The sequence below is a fragment of the Asterias amurensis genome, chromosome 9 (genome assembly GCF_032118995.1).
Source record: "Asterias amurensis chromosome 9, ASM3211899v1".
In the NCBI taxonomy this organism is placed as follows: Eukaryota; Metazoa; Echinodermata; class Asteroidea; order Forcipulatida; family Asteriidae; genus Asterias; species Asterias amurensis.
The window spans coordinates 21009015-21029769 of NC_092656.1; the positions used below are offsets into that span (position 1 = coordinate 21009015).

The 20755-nt window shown below is 39.5% G+C and overlaps 1 protein-coding gene across 1 annotated transcript; it reads right to left on the reverse strand.

Annotated features, from left to right (window-relative positions):
• Positions 1–14120: 14120 nt before the first annotated feature.
• LOC139942317 (vasopressin V1b receptor-like) lies at positions 14121–15161 on the reverse strand. The gene has a single exon (XM_071939140.1). The coding sequence runs from the start codon at positions 15159–15161 to the stop codon at positions 14121–14123; it is 1041 nt and encodes a 346-aa protein (XP_071795241.1).
• Positions 15162–20755: the final 5594 nt, after the last annotated feature.

Below are 20755 nucleotides of genomic sequence, written 5' to 3' on the forward strand. Positions count from 1 at the left end.
GCCTGTGTCATGGTTTTGTTCCTTTCTGATATTTGTATGTCAATAGGTGTAGGCACAAAAGCCTCTGCTTCACCTAAACCTACATGTTGTCCTACATGACTGGCAAACAATCGTGAAGATCATCAGATATACATAAAACTAAAACCATCTGGTGATGATGATAGAAGAATCCATCCCTAGAAATATTACATTCTGAAATGTCATATTTGGTGATAAATAAATAAAAACTTATTTCCTGTTTGGAGTTTATCGCTCACTGAGCGTTTTATTAATTTTTTTTGCAAAAAGTGTAATCGGTTGTTCACTAATTTCACGTGACCCAGAAGGCCAATCGATCTCAAACCTTGTCAGTTCATGTCGATGGTGGATTACATAAAGTGCTTACACTGCCAGCAATTCTTTTTTTGCAAGCAAAACCAGTTCTGTAATGTTCCCTTAACTTCGTGTATTACTGATCAATATCATTCATTGAGAATTATTAAATTTTTCCTTGTCTGGATTTAGTAATGAAATAAACGTACGACGATGATGATGATGATGACTTGGATCTAACGGAAACATATCGTACTGCTTACCAAGTCTCAGTTGTCACAAGATATTTCAAATTTCAAATGAAGAAACACTATAATCTATTTTGACTATCGTCCGCACACTCTGGGTGACAAAATGAGGTTACATTTTAAGGTTTGAATGCGAGATGCAAGCACGTGTTCTCCACATGCCTCCATTAAACTGCCCCCGGCGATTTAACCGGATGCCTTTTAAAGGATAAGCTTTAAATTAAGCGATGATTACGTGCTGTCTCTTTCACATTAATGGGAGTTATCTTCTTTGAGTTTTACAAAAATCTAGACATTAGATGTGACAATGTTCTCGCGAACAGTTAAAGAGCAAAACATGTCTGATGTAAGAGAACCTAAAAATAAAAAATAAATCTAGTAAGAAATTACTGTTACTTGACTGCCGTAAGTGATATAGGGCCATACGGTGTGAATAAAAAGATGGCTGGAAAACTAGTTTTGTTCCTAGACCCGTGGTCTAGAATCTGAACATCTCTGCAGTTCGTTTCGGTTTCATTTAAAAGAAAATCTAGAAACTAAAACGTTTTAGTTAACAAAGACAACAATCAATCTTGAATATTATTAAACACTGACAACAAACAAGTTTCGGGAAATAAAAAAAGAGGGCCACTTTTTTCTTTAACGCCAACTCAGATTTGTCATCTTCACCTATATACCGTGAACTCCTCTTTTACGCGGAAACCTTTAAAGTGTGCTTGTTATCGCACTTTGTTTGTTGTCTACAAGATAGGCCTACATAAATGAATGACTCCTCCTCAAACCCAACAAGGAATATCACATGCACGAGTTAAAGTGTCAACAGACGAAATGTCATCAACTCGCCCACAATCCTTGCCAACTCTTCCGTCTTCTTAGTGTTTAAAGGAACACGTTGCCTTGGATCGGACGAGTTGGTTTATAAATAGCGTTTGTAACAGTTTTTTTTTATAAAATGCGTATGGTTGGTAAGATGTTTTAAAAGTAGAATACAATGATCCACACAAGTTTGCCTCCAAATTGCGTGGTTTTTCTTTTACTTTGCAAACTAACACGGTCGGCCATTTATGGGAGTAAAAGATTTGACTCCCATAAATGGCCGACCGTGTTAATCGACGAGGTAAAAGGAAAACCGTGCAATTTCGAGGCATGATTGTGTGGATCATTGTATTCTACTTTTACAACATCTTTCTACCCATATACCTTTCATAAAAAACGGTTACAAACGCTTTTCAAAGACCAACTCGACCGATCCAAGGCAACGTGTTCCTTTAAACCAGCATCAAGAGACAAGAGATTGAACACCGTTACGTGTTGCCTGATGCATGTACTAACACAATGACTTTTTCAATCTAAAAAACTTTGTCCAAATTTTCAACCTGGTTGCACTTGAATTCATCATCGAAGCTTTGTCCTCATTTTGCATGCAGAGCAACCCACACACTTGATGGGGAAAAGGGCGGATTCTGGCCAAGCCATCACCGAAGCAAAATCGATTGTGCGCTTCGCTCTGAGATGTCGGCCGGGGAATTAGACGTAGATGACGGTGTAGTATCAGGCGAATGATCCGGTGATGTGGTTCAGACTACCAATAAAGCAATCAAGCGATCAGACAGATAGGGGTAGCGGAGCGTGTTAAAGGGAGACCTGTAGCAGTTAACGCCTTGATGATCTGAAATATCAGTGTTTGTGACCCTTGGCTGCATTGAAATATACATGAACGCACACGGAACCGGTATGAGGGGTCCTGGTATTGGTGGTGTAATGTTATTCCTTTTTTCTAAAAAAATTCCTTGTAGGGTCCCTGTAGAAGTCGACGGCTTGATGATCTGGTATCAGCTGGATTGGCGTCCTTGATGTGCGTTTGTGACTCATGGCTACATTGAAATGAACGTACAACCTTACTGATCCGGTTTGTGGGGTCCTGCCTTTGTTGCTATTTTATTACCTTTTCTAAAGAATTCTATTGTGCGGTCCAGGTTGATTCATCATTCCCTTGTGGGGTCCATTGTTCCATTGTTACAAAGTCCTCACAAGGGTACTCCCGTAAGCTCATTTCTTTGAGTAAAAAGGGTGGGTTCACTCTAGAGAATTTTTGTGTTTGTTGCCACCATTTTTGTTCATGCTTTGACAGCGTTATCTACACAAAAGTAAAACAACAGAAAAAATGAAAAGATGACGTCATCAGCATTATTCTTGGAATACAACAAAATTCTGAATTAGCATCTTCGTGAGCAGACCTGTTTTTTGACATTATTTCCAAGTTTTATAACAAAAGTATCACTTCAGACAGAAGTCCCCGTGCTTGAAAAAAATCTCAAAATTATTGTGTTCCGTCGAAACAATATTATTGTCCCTCGAAATAATATACTACGTTAGTACTGAACTTAAGGTCATGACTCATTGATCGTTTGCCAAAGTGGTAGCCGAACTTAAAGTTGTTGTGATTTTTTTTAAATGGCAAAATAAGACGTAGTCTGCTTATCGACACATTTTTTCGTTCCCTCAAAACACTAGTCCGTTACCACTTAACTTCAGGTCACGACTCATTGATCGTTTGCCAAAGTAGTAGCGGAAGTAAGTTGTTATATATTTGTTAAATGGCCTAATAATACAAAGTTTGTTCACCGACACATATAAGCCCAGGTTCACTCGTTGTTAGATCAAATATTGACACATCAGCAGAAACATGATGTTCTTACGACCGCTATTTGTTATTCGTGAATCGATTAGTGTATATTTTGTTTATGTAAATTGATATAGGACTTACAAAGTGTAAGGGATCAATTTTTGACAACATCAGATGGATCAATGAATGCCCCTAAACGCGATGCGTGACAGCTTGGCTTTTAGTGAGTTATTCGGGATCAGTTTCAAGAAAACTGGTAACTATAGCTTCATGCATTTCATGAAGTTTTCAATTGATAATATGGACACAAACATCGTATTTATATTCTGGTGTATTTATAATATAAAAGCCTACGTGCAAGCTCAATGTCATTTATTGTGTAGTTGAAAATCCGAAGAGAAGTATTTCTATCTTCAGAAACTGACTTCCCAATATAGGCCAAGGCCAAGACGAATATTTTTTTCCACAGAACTCGGGAAAGTAAAGACCGATTATACAGTGCTTGCAAGTAAATTCGTGTATTGGCAAAATACAACGCTAAACAAGCCTTGATGATAAACATTACTCCCCGAAACCATGTGTTGTTTTGTTTTGTTGTTGTTTTTGTTGGTGTTGTTGTTTTCACTAAATCTTGTCTGCTAAACGACAGTCTGTTTTTACAAGATACTATGGCGTGTTTTGTTGATGTCACTGTTATAAAAAGGATATTAGTTTCGTTTTCCCAAAATAATAATTTAAATGTTATCGGTTTAAGGAAGGTTGAGATTGGCAAGAATAAGCGCGTGTATCTATCACCCATGTGGTATTTTAGAACTGTGGTTGGAAGTGAAGCCTTTTATAGTCATGGAAGGAACAACAACGACTTAGTTTTTTAAGAAATGATGTAAAGTGCAAAGCTTTGCGTTATGGAGAATTGACACGAGTTTCAGACTACAGCACGTCATAGCCAATTTCATACCACTATTGCCAAAACCATTACGAATTTGCTGCTCAGCAACAAGAAGCAGCACACGGCATTGTGACATGGCTTATGGCTTGTAAGCTTATCCTGGTAAGTGTGTCTATGTCATGCTTAGCTGTGTTTTGTGCTTGGGCAAAACGATGAAACTGGGCCACGATTGGCAATTCCACTTTTGTGATTTGCAGAAGATTCTTACAAAACCAACGTAGATTTTTCTATTTCGAATGTAATAATTGTATTATAGATTCGCGTTTGGTTTCAAATTACAGACCGAAAGCTTTCAAGGTGTGAAAGTTCCTACGTTTGTGGTTTTATAAAATAAGCGACGTGAACTTATTAAGTGTATTAACGTTCTACCACTTGCTAAATGAAAAATCGACAATACTTGTGACTGCCATTTCACTTACACTTCCAAAAACGTCAGCGTGTTGAAGGCTAACGTACAAAAGGAGCTTACGAATTGGTAAAGGCATTTAGATTCTCTGTTACCGTTGCTTGTAGTACCCTGTCTATGTATGTTTTTGCATTAGTTGATGAATTTGAGCAGCCTTAGTTAAAGTGGTCGTTGACCATTTTAAAAAAAGGGAAATAATTTGGAGATGTACAGAATAGGTGTGTGTGTTCATAGGACGAGAAATATTCTATAATGTACTTTGATAAAAAAAACATTTTGTTGTTGCTTGTAGTATTCCGCATATGTTTTTGCATTAGTTGACGGAAGTGAACAATCTCAGTTAAAGTGGTTTTGCTGATTGTGTGACAGGCAAGACACTTGACAAATATATAGAAGAGTACTCATAGAAAGAGAGATAATCTGAGGACATATTGTACTTTGATAAAAGCAAATTTTGGCAGCAAAACACCGCGGGCTAATCCTGGTTTCCCTTGTGGCCTCCATTGAATAATACACAAAGAAACAAGGAAGTGTACTGAGAAAAATCAGAGTTAGAATCCGAGAACGTGACGAGCAGCTAACCCAGTAAATCACCATGACAGTTTACCTGAAGTGGATTCCATTAGTCCGTAAAAGATGACCCCGGAATCGAACGGTTGACTGGCCGAATTAGAGCAAGGACATAGCTCTATGCTTGAACAAATATACGGTATAAGGGCCTCGATGTCCACACGAAGCAACTTATACACAGGCAACTGGGAGGCAACTCGATGCATGCTAAAAGTGGCTTCTTATATAGCGCGCATATCCGTCAGCCAGTGACACTTCTGGCCGCTGTAAACTTACAGAATATCCTGCAAGGTATGTTGGAGTACGTTTGAATTATGAGACCTACTATTCCTTTACAGCACCATGTAATGTTTTTACAAGGTACTGTGGCGCAATATGCTGCCAATACAGGAACACCGTGGCGAACCCCTTCTCTTTAGTATAAGTGTACAGGGTTATATTACGTGCATTACACAACACACGGAACCTACGGCTTAACGTCCCATCCGAAGGACGCAGCACATGACCACTTGAGTAGCACAAGGGTTCTGAAAACATGTTTTATGATCCATAAGAAAAAAAGGTGAACGTTCAAATGTTATCCGATCACATTTTTTCAATGATGTTATTATACAAAAAGCGATTACATCGATATAAAATTATAAGCTCTGGGTTTTGAATAAAAAAATCAAATAAACAAGACAACTGTTCAAAAGTTAAAATAAGATTTTTCAAAGATGAACAATTCTCATTCGCTTTATTAGTGCGTTATTCGCTTACCGGAAGAGACTGCCGTTCTTTGTTTTGATATGCACGGTTATTAAACAAAACTAGGTTGCCATTGTGTTCTGTTACGCTCTCTATACTTGATGTGACAGCGTATAATTTCTTCATCGACAGCTGTCGGGCCTTGTTTGCCCTAATTGATAAAGCAAATTTACCAAAGCTGGTGCTTCTTTTCCTTTTTGTTACCAATTATGTCCACCGCTCGCGATGTTTCTGGGTATTTGGGTAAGTAACTGTCTGAACACTATAGCGGTTCGGAATCATCTTCATTGAAGGATGCGACGTACTGTTCATTTTCCAAATAAAATAAAATAAAGTTGCAGTGTTTGTTTAGATCGATGTTCCATGTAGATGGTGTTCATCTAAATCCTAATTTTAAGCGGTACGCTATTAGTTTCATTACACCTGGTTGTATCTGCTACCAGAGGCGTTGACTACATCCGACAGGTGTAGCGAAATCACGCCCTACCACTGCGGTTGCGTTAGAAGGGATTGGGCGTGATTGGTGACGGTACTCCCCCCCCCCTCCCCCACACACACACACACACCATCTGATAGCCTACAGGTGTGCAACCTATTGACCGAAAATACATTTTTCCTTAATTACTCGTTCAGTTTTTAGCAAGAACAGGTGAAACCCTTTAAGTTATATCCTCGTACAGGCCCGATTGAGATGGCATATGACACTTTAGGCAGTATGACTATTGGAATTAAAGTCTCCATTAGAACACCTTTTTATAAGGTGTGGTACCAACAATTCGCGGGTTTCGCAGTGCAGAAAACACGATAATTACAAGAAAAAAAAATCCTTTTTGTGAATATTTGTTTTGCTTAGAAGTTGCTTTTAGAAGTGTTGAAACGAGTATGAAAATCGTAACTGCAAATGAGGCAGACACATTTCCCCAGCGATGCACGCTCATGATGCCCTGATGGCGTTCATGAAAAATTAATTTAATAGTATAATCCATTGCAGAGTACCTTAAGCCCAGTTGAACTGTCAAGCTGACAAATGATGTTATAACTAAAATGCTAGCACAACATTTCAGAAGAGAGTTTCAGTTTGTGATAACGATGCAAGGAGTTGTCTTTACGTACATGCGTTCTTTTATTTTGATGCGAATCGAAATACTTACTACTTATGAACGTCAAAAAAAGAAAAAAAAAAAAAACAAAAAAAAACTCCGAACTGTGATTCGGTGTTTTGCTCTTAAATGGACATCACCTCATTTAATTAAATTTGGGATTAATTCCTTTGGTGAACTTAATTAGTTTGAGGGAACAGCGTATGATTGGATCGAACAAACAACCGACGATGTAAAACACCTCCAATGCGGAAAACATGTAATCACTGCAGGCCATAACACGCACTAAGGTGACAATCTCGTCGAAATTGATGGCACGTGCCACTTTCCCGCCAAATATTTCCCGCCAACTCTTTCCCGCCAATTCCTCGCAAATTACAGACCTGTTAATTTTATTGAATCACTCGAGTTAATGATGAAGAGCGGGGAATGAATAAGACCAGACAATAATTGATCATCAACTCACACGATTACCCACTCCGCTAAGAGGGGGAAATAAACACACCTCCAAATTGTTAAGCGTGACTGAATCAATCAAACAAAGATTTATTTCCTGTATGTACAAGTGATCTCACATCTTTCATTTGTTTTTTTTTGTCTTTAAATATAATGTATAAGTATATAGACATAACACGAAACACGATGTACAGTTTCATATAATGGGTCTTCTTAATTTGCCAGGACTCTAGAGAAAATTAAGCGATTGTAGACTTTTATCCCCTGGCAGTCATGTTCTCTCTAAATGTAAAATAGTGAAAACACCACATTTCGAGTTGTCCTTCAAATTGCTCTTCAAAAAAAGTGGTGGTTATTTCACTCTTTTAGAGGGGTTTCACTACAGGAATCAGGGAAAAATCACTAAAAAACTATGCAGACTTCAATCTAAAAGAGTGTACGACCAATCGAAAAAGAGTTGTCCCTGATATGGCTCTTAAAGAATGCTTTTCACTCTTTTGCATTTATAGAGTTGATCTTTTGGTTTTTGATCTACGTGAAGCCGTGTTCAAATTGGCGGCTACAGCTAAGGCTACAGCTAGATTTCCGCGTCATCATGTGTTGAGGTATACGACGTCCTTAGCAACAGCCATAGCAACAGCCGTAGCCGTAGCTATGGACGCCATTTCGGATACGGCCTAGCCCAACCGGGTGTTTAAATGCACACTATAGTCTGGTCCCCTGTTTGGAATGAAAGTATCCGTTATTATACTATTGCACGAAGTGAACATGACAACGATGGTGACGTCATAGTAAAGGTCTGAACACTGACTCTACTCAATGCTCGCCCGTTCCCCTCTGCGAGTAATCTGGATGTAGCCCGAGACCATTTGTTGCCAGACTGAATCCGTAACTCAAGTTCAATGCAATTCCCCAAATTGAATCCCAAAACACTTCACGTAAATGTAATTCAGAGCATTTATGTATCCCCGTTTTATGACCAGTTACATTAGGTGTATGGTTGGTGCCACACTTCGGTCTGGACTACCTTCTCTAAAGCAGTACTATCGGGGCTACATCTAGGTGCAGTATCAGGGCTACATATGGTTCCCTCGCCGATGGCTACACTTTATGTACAAACTGCATCAAAATCCCGAGCTGCATTAAGGTGCCGCTAAACTCTAAAACTCTCGGGTCAAAATCGACCAAAATACAAGGTCCTGTGGGCGATGACCTTAATCCATTTTACAAATTCCGTGTCACATTGACCAAGAAATTGTTCAGACCCCTCGGACCCGGAACTTTGTTATTTTGACCGGTGAGTGTTTTTGTAAGTTTTTTTCACCATTGCGGTGACGCTAAGCTCCAAAACTCTCGGTTTAAAATCGACCCAAATCCCGGGTCCTGGGGGCCCGATGACACATTTCCATTGACCCAAAATCCATGTCACATGCCCCCTGGGACCCGGAACTTGGTTATTTTGACCCGTATCTTTTCTGAGAGTGTAGCTCCTATATACATTATCAGTAGTTTTAAAGGGTGTTTTAAAGACACCCAAAAGAAAGAGACCTATACCAATCTACTCCTTAATTCAGAAAAGAGAAGAGGTAAAATCCACTTCTTCATAATAATAATTATTGAATTATTTAGGACTTTGGACAACCTGTTTTCAGAAAACCACGCTGCCATTGAGCCTTTCACATCAAACAGACGTTAGACACCCAAACAGAAGAGATCTACCTATAGCAACTCCTTAATTCAGAAAAGAAAAGAAAAGAAAAGAGGTAAAATCCACTTCTTCATAATAATAATTCTTGAGTTATTTAGGACTTTGGACAGCCTGTTTTCAGAAAACCACGCTGCCATTGAGCCTTTCACATCAAACAGACATGCAGGCACCCGGTATCTCTACCTCTGATCGAAGTTCACAAGATTATACGTGGGTTATCAAGGGATCTAAGATGGCAATAGATCGTTATCTCACAAGCTCTTTGATCGATCCAAGATTGATCGAATTGTCTTGTTGTGTAAAGCATAGTGGGGTTTGATGTACTCTGATCCCCCCCCTGGGGACGGTCTGTCGACAATGCTAAAGCAGCCAAGAGGATGCTCTGCATGAAACTGAGACGTTGACACTTTGAAGTGAAGGGCACTAGAGTAAGCTATCATCGCAGGATTCACAAACCTGGCAGTGTTAATGTATATTTGATTCTGGTGAATTAAAGCTCTAAAATGCATCAAAATACTTATTTATAAGAATTAAGATGTAATATACAACAATAATAAACATTTAGTACTTTTTGTTTCAATCAATAATCGAATCAATAACCATTCCCGAAATTTGTTTTCACAAAATAATGTGAGATTGTACGAAGACTCCATTTATAGAATTTATCTTTATTGGATATGATGGGTCTGAGAAGAAAATGTGGTTTGACAACACACACAACCACCAGAAGCCAAAAAATAAAAAATAAAAATAAAAAGAGATTGTGATCATGGTATCTCGGCAAATCTCACTTGATGTATATGTAATCCCACCATACAAAATATCAAATCCTACACATGAGCAAAGCAGGTGCTTTTAAAAAATCGTGAACTTTTTTTAACAGAAATCTTAAGTCGTATAATAAAATAACTTTTCAGTAAATCCACACACCTACGTTAAAAAATCTTCGCAACATTGCTTCAAACAGAGTGTAGGCGTGTTTACAGTTCATGCACAAACACTCATTGCTGAATTCGAAATGACAATGGACAATGTTGATGCGTGCAGTGTTAGCGGTAAACCATTTATCAAAAAATATTCAATTGTAACCGTCAGTCTGTCCGTCAGTCGTCCCTTTTCCCAAACTGCTTGAACAAAGTTAACCCGGAACCTCCCCCCCCCAAAAAAAAAAAAAAAAAAAAAACAAAATCCCAAAACACAAAAAAAACCACAGAAAAACCCCACGAACAAACCACCAAAAATTCATTTTAGTTTTGTGTCATAATTATATGTCGCATAAGTCAGTCACCGTCTTTAAAGATTGAACCTTGAGCGATTTTCGTGTCGTTAAATGTTATCATCTGTCGTGTTACTAATGTCATACGTCTAAGTCACTTTAACTTACAGTCTTAGGAGATTTTGATGTAAACTTCTTCGTCCCCTTCAGTTGGAACAAAGATCATAATTTCGTATTATTTGGTAATGAACTCCAAACAAGTGATTTTGATTTGAAATATTCATGTATTTTTTACTCCATATCAATTAACATGTTCATTTCTGGATGATTATGTACAATTTAATTGATGACAATTTCGGTTGATTGTTTTTGCCATTTTACGAGAAAGAAAGCAAAATTTAATAGCGTTGTATGCCCTCCAGCTATTAGTAAGGACATCATTCCCTTCTGCAAAACTCTACTGTGACACGTCAGTCAAATCTATGTCGAGGGAATATCGAGATCTCCTCAATCCATGTCAAAAACCAGATAAATAGTATATGGCAATGGTCTGTGTGATGTTGCACTATGTGCTTCACGATTAGCATGTACATGTTTTAGTGGTTGTATGTTAACGAAGCTTGTTACTCCGTTCTGTAATCTATTACCCTTATGAAAATAGTGTTCTATACTGCATTTAACTGCTAACAAAAACGAAATATATTTTCCCAAAGCGATATAGCTTCCAAATACAATATTTGCACAAAATACACAAAAGAATCAGCACGTTTGAATTACGATACAAGTAAACCAACTCTCCAATGCACGAATTGAATAATATAAAAAATCCAAACCTTCTTCTCAAAACACATCATAGATAATACATATTTCCCACCGCCCTAAACCCCCAAGAGAGGGCGTGGCTTGGACGCATACATCAGAACCTGAGCATAGCAAGTCGCCCCCGTGTTTTACATGCAATTAGACCTTCCCCCTAACGGCGCCAAGATAATTTAAAAATTTAAGCCATGAAAGGGTAGTTTGTGAGGGTAGCATGCTGCGGGGGAGGGTTGCCCACGTTCTTTGGCCTAGGGGGAGACATCACATCAGAACAAAAAAGGGGGGAGACATCAGTCCCAGCAATTTGTAGATGGGTCGGTCTTGTTGTTGTGCGTATACGCTTTTAAAGGGAAGGTATACGTTTTGTAATCACTCTAAAATTGATGCAGTAACAACGTTTGGTTGGAAGAATACGGCCAGCTTGCAGTTAGGATAAGCATTTTAAGAATCATTTCACTTTAAAGTATGTTGGTTACGAAAAAACATCAGTTTTAGGCCGCCCAAAAATTTGAATCTTTGAATTTGTCAGATTGTGTATACGATTTACGGATTATTCTCTCAGCGTGGACAAAATCGCAAAGGACTTTCGGCGATATCAAAAAAAAAATACGACAGTTTGTTGAAATGAAATTTCACAGGTTACATCTACATTTATTTAGAAAAAAATGTACATTTTGCCTTTAAGGCGCATTACACGGTAGTGCTCTTACATGTTTGAACGACATCGGAAATTTGTTTCACTAAGTTATCAAACACTCGCTACTGTGTAACTACAAATTGACAATCCAACATGTCAAACAATTTGATCCAATGACAAATCTCGCGAGACAAACGATGTTGTGATCGTGAACCAAACAGATGAATGCCACATGGAAAGAAAGATGCACTTTACGGGGCCGCAAATTGAGTACGTTTTCTATAATTGCAACTTTTAGAAATCTTGCCTTTACAAATCCAATGACGGGTGCAAACGATACCTTCAAAATTGAACTGCAATTCAATAATCTTTATTAGATCCCTAAAAGGGTGTTTCAAATACTCGCAAACAGTTAACAGACTGGCACAAAGTTATATTTTCCCGAGTTAATTTGGGTAAACTAACCGAGCCAATGGGTAACCTACCCATTTTAAGTTCAATACGAACACCCCAGGAGGTTTTCCTCCCAGGTAGCTTACCCAACCCGAATGTGTAGTTTAACCGAGCCAAAGGTGCCCAGGAAGATTGACCAGGTCAGTTTAACCGAGCCAGAAAGTCCAATGCGGACGCGACGACTCGGTTAAATCTCCCATCCGTCCGTGACCCGAAGAAGCCGACATGTTTTGTCATGGAAGAATGTGATTTTTGTGATTACTATTCAATGTTACGCAGGGGGCCAGCTCGGTTAGTTTACCCACGGTCTCGGTTAGTTTACCCACGTCAATAATCCAAGTGCGGACGCTGGTAAGTTTCCCCTTTTGGAATGTTAACCACTGTCTCGGTAAAACGTTAGTCCAATGCGAACAATGCCAATGCACCCATCAGGGAAGTTGGACATGAATTGAAAATGACACAAGGTATCGTAATACGTTTTACATCGCTCACGAGTATAATATTTCGTCGTGTCTCTAACTGCTGATTAGGTTTGCATGATACAAAGTGGTTTTCAAATGAATATACTATTTGAGTTCCAAAAACACGCATTTTAAGGACGGGTCCGATTTGATGAGTTCCGCAGTAGCTTATGAATATTCATGTTTCCTTCAATGCTATTGATGTAGCTATTGGTCAGAGCCATATTCGGACATGGCCAATTATACTGACCAAACAAAAACGCGATCGGTCAAGAACCGATTATTATAATTTCAACTATTGCATGGCATACTGATGCTGAAAAGCTGAAAAGCAGCAGATTGGGAAAGTAAATCAGCTATTTCTACCGATTTTTGTTTGTCTATTTGAATTATGTTTGTGTGGGCTATTACGCACGGGCCAGTGTGGGGTTTGTCACCGATGGATGGAATTATGGACAGTGTTCAATTTGGACCCACAGAAGAATTCTTTAGAAAAGTAATGATAGAGGAACATTAGCACAACCCCAACAAACTTAACCTTAAGTGTTTTTTTTCAGAGTACGTAGGAAGTGTGGACCAAAGAACAAACAAAGTTCCACACGATGTAGGGACCTTTGAACACTATGTGGACTAACACACTTCCGTACAATAAATTGTTTCTTAAAGGCAGTGTACTCTTTTGGTAATTAGTCAAAATAATTATTAGCATAAAACCTTACTTGGTAACGACTAATGGGGAGCTGTTGGTAGTATAACACATTGTGAGAAACGGCTCCCTCTTTGGTAATTACCAATAGTGTCCACTGCCTTTAAGGGTCAGTTTACCAAACGTGTTGCACAAAAACTACTTCACACATGTGGTGGTCCAACAATCGCACATTGACATAAAATATGTCTGCTTTGCTGCAATACCCATAGAAACATTATTGATAGTTTAAGATATATCCACTATTCAAATAGTTTCAGATATATCCACTATTCAAATTTGTTCAGAAAGACAATAGTTATACATTAACCCAAAATATTTTCTTAATTTCAAATATACTTTTTATTTGTAAATAGAAGTGTTTATAATGACGTGCACAATACAATATCATAACAAGGAGCATCACACACCACGAATACTCAAATGACTTTTCAAAGTTGGATACCAAAGGCCACTGATACCCTTGATAATGATACTTGAATGGTTAAAGGGAAATCTCAAAAACAGATTATCACAACACACAATTGTTTTATATTTTACAATGATCAATTATTTTCTACATTTACAATGATCTTCCATTTCTTTAAAAGACCCCGCAGAAGTCACTCAAAACTGAGCTCTCTCAGCTTGACACCGTATTCGGTCTTGGTTCCATTTCAATGATATCATCGGCAACAACAGGTGAGCGGGACCCGGACTTCTCATGTCATATAGCAGTCTTAACGGGCGATTTAGAGGGCTTGTAAGCACAATCACCCGGCCGTGCATCCCGGGTATTCCTCGGGGACGTGGACTGTTCCAGCACGGCGGTCTGTGTCGTCGTGCCCTGCCCCTGTTTTCGGGTCCTCTTAGTCCTGCAGGCGTTAAAGAAAAGGAATGTGTACGGGTTGGACGCGCTGCTGCACGGCGCAAAGACGCTGAAGATGCTGTAGGCTACAATATTCACCGATGTCCCCGCTACAGCTCTGATCAGTTCTATGGTGAAGTAGGGTAGATTGCAGACGACGTAGGCGCCGATGATGACGAATGTCATCTTCAGCGTCCTCCAGCGGGTCGACTTCTTCCAGTTACTCTGGAACAAGTTCTTACCGTCGCTATAGAGTTTAGCTACTATGCACAGATAGGCACCGCTTATAACGACGAACGGAACAATGAACACTACAACGGTGATGTATGCTAAGTACGCCTGGCGGTAAGGGTCATGTCCAGTTTTGAAGATCGTCTTGCAGCGGTAGGTGCCGTTGACGCTGTCCTTCCTGAACACGTGGAGTTGGGGTAGAGACAGCAGGAGCGCCATGGTGTATGCGATCGGGATGACTCTTAACTCTGAGAGCTGTCTTCTCAGGGGGAACATGACTGAGTGGTAACGGTCCACGGAGATTGCCACCACCATGTTGCTAGACGCCATGAGTGCCATGCTCTCCAGAAGCATCCGTATCCGGCACGCAGCGTCGGTGCTACTCCACACGTTCCCCTTAAGCGTCATGATCAGCGAGCACATCAACGGTATCATGGCGACCATAAGATCAGAGAGTGCCAGAAATGTCATGTACACGTGGATTCTCGTGCGCTCTCGACGATGCACGAACAACCACGAGAGTACTAGCACGTTACCGATGACGGTTACAACGAAGATGATGGATATAACGATTGTGCGTACGTTATCATCGTGTCCGTATATTTCCTTTTCATCCCCACTTGACTCCGTGTACAACGGTGTTGTGCTGTAGTTATACACGTCATCCATGGTCGAACAGCAACAACATCCAAAGCTCACTGATAATCAAGAAAGTCCTCTTTCCGAAGACTTGGTGGAGCTAAGTTCCCCTCCGTAGAGACAGAGTGTCTAAGACAGTTGTCCTCTGTCGCTTTGAGATACGTGTGAGTGTTACGAGGCGCTTTCCAACAAATCAGTCTCCGCACTTGGCGCCTGAAAAATTTAACCAGCAATTAGAATCGACGAGGCCTGCTACGCAGCCAGTCCGCATACGCAGATCGATGAACGCACATGCTCTCTGTTAAACCCGTAGAACAACAACTGGTGCCCGTACAGTCAGGTGCGGTTTGTGAAGATTGCGAGCACTGGCTCCATACGTCACGGTCTGTAATTGGTCGGTTGTCGTTGACGTCAGCCGCGCATGTTCAGTCGCCTTCTGGGTGCAATCCACACGGAGAAGATTGTGTTTGAGCGGGTAATCTCTCCATCCTGTATTGGTTACAAACAAAAATAATAAATAAATAAATAATGAGGTTAAATAAATCACGACCGGGCTTTCCAAACGTCATTAATCCAGGGTGCTATTAGCCTTTCATCAAGGCAAGCTTGGAACCTCGGATGACCTGAACTGCACTGCAAAAACAGGGGTGTTAAAATTGAAGCCATGGGTGTTGCCAAAGGTGTTAAAATAACACAAATTTCTGCAATTGGTATTACCTTAGTGTTATTTTAAAGGCAAGGGATACTTTTGGTAATTACTCAAAATAGTTATTAGCATAAAACCTCACTTGGTAACGAGTAATGGGGAGAGGTTATAGCATTAAACATTCTGAGAACCGGCTCCCTCTGAAGTGACGTAGTTTTCGAGAAAGAAGTCATTTTCCACAAGGGTGTTTTTTCTTTCATAGTTATCTCGCAACTCCGACGCTCAAATGTTCACAGGTTTGTTATTTTATAGATGTCATTGTGTTAGGTAGTTACCTACAGTCATGGTAACATGGGAGACGAGGTAGTAATCGGTGTTGGATAAGTACCTACTTTCGTTGACCCTTTGCTGTGGTTAACTACCAACAGAAATGTGGAGTATCGGGTGATTTTATGTCGAGATACAACCAAGACTGGTCTTTGACAATTACCAATAGTGTCCAGTGTCTTTAACACACTGTGATGTTAATGTCGGTTCTCTCTTCGGTATCTATATGCGACATTGAACATCCCAAGTCTCTTTTGCAGTTTATATACCAATGCAATTGAGGACAAGTTCGTTATACTAAGGCCCCTTCCCGTCAATGTCCCCGACTACTGACACTACCGAATGTAACTTGAAAACGAACGAACTGCATTCCCCACGAACGCTATCAAAGTAATGTCTAGCTGTCTCTAAGAACAAGTCTGTTCTTCGGAACCTTTTTGTGTTTTATCGACTCAAATTTGAGTGACACAACTTTGGTCCTTTTCCAGGCTCGTTGAACCCCACTGATGGAGTGGGGGTCATATGCACTTTATTTATACTCTCTTATTTTTTATTATTTTTTTTGGGAATAATGTGAAAAAAATATATAAATAAGTCACAGGCCTGCGGGCTCCATCAAGTGTTTCTTACTAGGGCAAGTCATTAGGATGCACGAGCACGTAAAACGCACAGCACGCATGTTCAATCACAGCAAGAGAAACCCGAAATATCTTACTATGACACTGTAGCTAATGGCTAGATGCATATCGATCTTTTTTTACTAGTCAGAGATTTTTTGTGTTTCTTTCCTTTAGGGAGCTATAGAGCTGCAGATGTAACACGCAGCCCCACTTTTCAACATGGCTTCGCCAGATACTTGACAACACTATATGTGGGCATCTTTCATGCAGTTTTACGATCGATGGTACCGACATTTTGGAACGTCAGGCCTGCAAGCGGCGCCTTATGTCCCCTGTACACGTCCCCTCTGATTGTCTCAAAGAGATTGAAACGACTGGTTGCCAGGTGGGGATCCGAGGAGATGGGGCTCGCAGACACTCCAGACCATATTCTTTTTGTTAGATGCAGTTGCCGCTCTTCAGCTACTGTTGGGAGGGGGCATATGTACGTTGTGCTTTTGTGCGCAAGTTGTTGATTTGGTCTTTACACTTCTACCTCCATCTATGCAAGTTGTCAGATTCATTAAGAGCAGTAACATGAGTTGATGTTTCTGCAATCATTGCTAAATAATATCCATCAAATGTAACCTATCATTACCCTAGGAGGGGGGCATTTGTACTTTGTTCTTTTGTCCGCAACTATGCAACAATGTCAGTTTTATTAAAAGCAGTAACAAGAGTTGATATACTGTTCGGCAATATTGCTAAGTATCAATTTCCATAAACTGTGCATTAAGCCACACTTCAGCTACCCTTGGGGTTGTACTATGTGCTTTTGTGCGCAATGGGTGCTTTGGTCTATGCGCACCAGTCTCATTAAAAGCAGTAACATGAGTTGAACTTTTTTGTCAACCATTGCTAAATACCAGTATCCTGTGCTTTATATGCTACACTTCAGCTACCGTTGGGAGTGGGGGGGGGGGCATTTGTATTTTATGCTTTTGTGCGCAAATGAATGTTTTGGAATGAATATGCAAATTGTCAGTTTCATTAATGGCACGGGGTATTTTTGGTAATTATCAAAACCAAGTATCCTCACTTGAAGTATCCCAACATATTGCATACAAATGACAAACCCGTGACAATATTTTGGTTCAATTCGCCACCGAAGTTGCAAGAAAATCGTTTCAGAAAAAGATCATTGATGCATAGACTTGTGTGCTTTCATCAGATGCCTTGATGACTGAAGCCTTTCTCAGATTCGAAGTTTGGTTGAAAAAAACATATTTTTTTTTAGCAACATTACTCCAAAGGGGGTCGTTCCTATCTATTGTTTTATAATATCAACAGCTCACAAATGAACTTTATTTACCAAATAAGTGTTTGTGTTCCCTAATTTTTGGAGTAATTACCCAAAGGTGGACCCTGCCTTTGAAAACGGCGCATGAAATGAAATATTCGGTTTACCATCCAATGAGATACCAGTATGCTATTCCAGAACCACCATTTTGAAAATCGCAGTTCTAATACACACACACACAAAGTCACTTGTAATATTGGTCTCCAACTTCAACCACACACTGTCCAAACATTTGATGGAAAACCACATCAATAGGTAATCCAAAAATTGTATCCGGTTACATTTTAAATGTTGACGGTTGAGATACAGATATTCAAAAAGCCGTATCGTTTTGCACTCAATTAACACCCAGTCGTACATGTACAAACAGCTGAACGTCCGGTCGGTACGCCGACGCAAAGTCGGTATCGTGTTACTGTCATGGGACTGTACAGATGTAGAAGTGTTTCCTGCAGTACGCATTGTGAGCTATAAGTGCCTCACCCAAATAAAAACGCAGCATAGACAAATATTAAGGTTGTTGTGTTTTGCTTTTGTCACAACTTAGACAGGTAGTGGCGGAACGTTCTATCCTCAAAGGCACTAGACACTTTGGGTAATAACTTGGTAAATAAAATAACAAATGTGACTGTATTAATGTTGACTCAATTGGTCATCGAAGTTGCAAAAAGATAATATTGTAAGGAAAACGACCGTTGTTGCACAAATGTGTTTGCTTTCAGATGACTTAAAAAGGCTTCCGGCCTGAAGTATTTTACTATTTGAGTGAGAAAGTACCTCTTTCCTCAAAACACTACGCTACTTCAAAGAGAGCCGTTTCCCACAATGTGTTATATTAGCAACAGCTCTACTGCTCGTTACCAAGTAAGTTGTTATGCGTTGGACTTATATAGTCCAAAGGATCAATGTTATTTTGTCATAAATTCCTTGCCATACTGACACTGAAAAGGGTCAGGCCCCACGGGACCCTGATCCGGGACATTTATGACGTATAAGTTTTTATAGTGTATACAACCGTATTTTAATGCGTTATATCGCACAGTTTTATTGCTATCACCGTACTACTGCAAGAAATACGACGCTATTACGTGATGACATACGGCGAACTTAAGGCAATAAAATACGGCGATATAACGCAATAAAATACGTCGGTTTAATGCTATAAAATAAATCAATAAACACAGCACGGAGATATATTTCACAAACTTCGGCTTTTTAACGCCGCAACTCCGCCCCCAAACACCACACAGGAAGAGTTCCCTTAGGGAGTTGGCGAATATGAGCCATCGTTCATTAATATCGACGTAACGCCCGGACACTCACGAGATGTGATCCTCATAATACTTCAGTTGCTATAACACACTAACAGGATCGAAGATAAATACATCATGAACGTGTATACATCGTGGCAGCTTGCTCTTATAGATGTCAAAAAGATATTGACTCAAAATATAAAAAATAAAAATGAAGAAAGAGCAAGAAAAAGGAACTATATTTAGGTCAACCCTGAGTAGTTTTACATCGATGATTCGGATTATATCCATTATTTTTTCAGAGTGTTGCAATGAAGTTGGAAACTCGAGCAATGACGTAGAGCGCGGCTTTTAAGGCCCATTTCTGGTGGGTGGCCATCTCACTCAACGACTGTTCACTGGCACGGGTCCCCTAACTGCACAATCGCAGCAAAGTTTGCCGTCAAAAAAAATGAAAGTCTACAATCGTGAACAAGTTGAAACAGTGACATCTTGCAGATAATCAAAGAACATGGAAGTGTATGGATGACAGCTTGATGAATGGCAGCATTTAGAGCTGGAAAATTTCGAAAAATTGCACGTTCGATTGATTAAGAGGAGAACCTTTTAATACACATTTGCATACGATATTAAAGTTGGTTTTTATAAAATAGTTACGTTTTGCAAAAACAACCCATATCTTCAAGAATCTTGTAAAAAAACAAACTTATCTCTCACAATTATTCATGAAGAAGTATACACGATATGGGGGAAAGATGCGTATAGATTATTAATAAAGTTCAATTTTTAGTATCTTTTGATGGAGAGGCAAAGAACACGCTACTAAAAGACAGACAGTTTTTCTATTAATTAGTGTCATTATTTGTTTGCATTGTTCAGTTTCTTGTAAAGGGCTGTGGCACCCTGTGTAAGAGTGCTCTATAAATACCTGCTATTTATTCTGCTTGTAAAAAAATAATACATTATGAAATGCCCATTGCTATATACAGCGTAACGTGCCAAAGCGTAACGAATGAGATTGGATCGAAAAACAATTACTGGAATTTAGGTCAACATCGCATTTTTGACAAACGTCTGACGACATGTCGTTCCCTATGTCGCGACATATGATATATGTTTCAAATTAGGATTTGTTTGCATTGCTCATCTTTTTGTTTGTACTTGATTTAAAGGGAAGAGCTCCCTTTCCATGTCAATATTTTGAAAAATAACAGAACCCATGTTTGCAGACATATCCTAAGGATCATGTTTAATAATTATTTTAAATCTTGCTGGAAATGAAACCAAGGGACATTTATTTTAGTTTTACCCATTTTCTCATATTATAAACTATTTAAACAGAGACAAACAGTTGGTAACCTTGCAGTGAACCATAATTCCAACTGGTCACTCGTTGTTCCAATAGGGACTATGTATTGGGACTGTTGAACACAACGAAC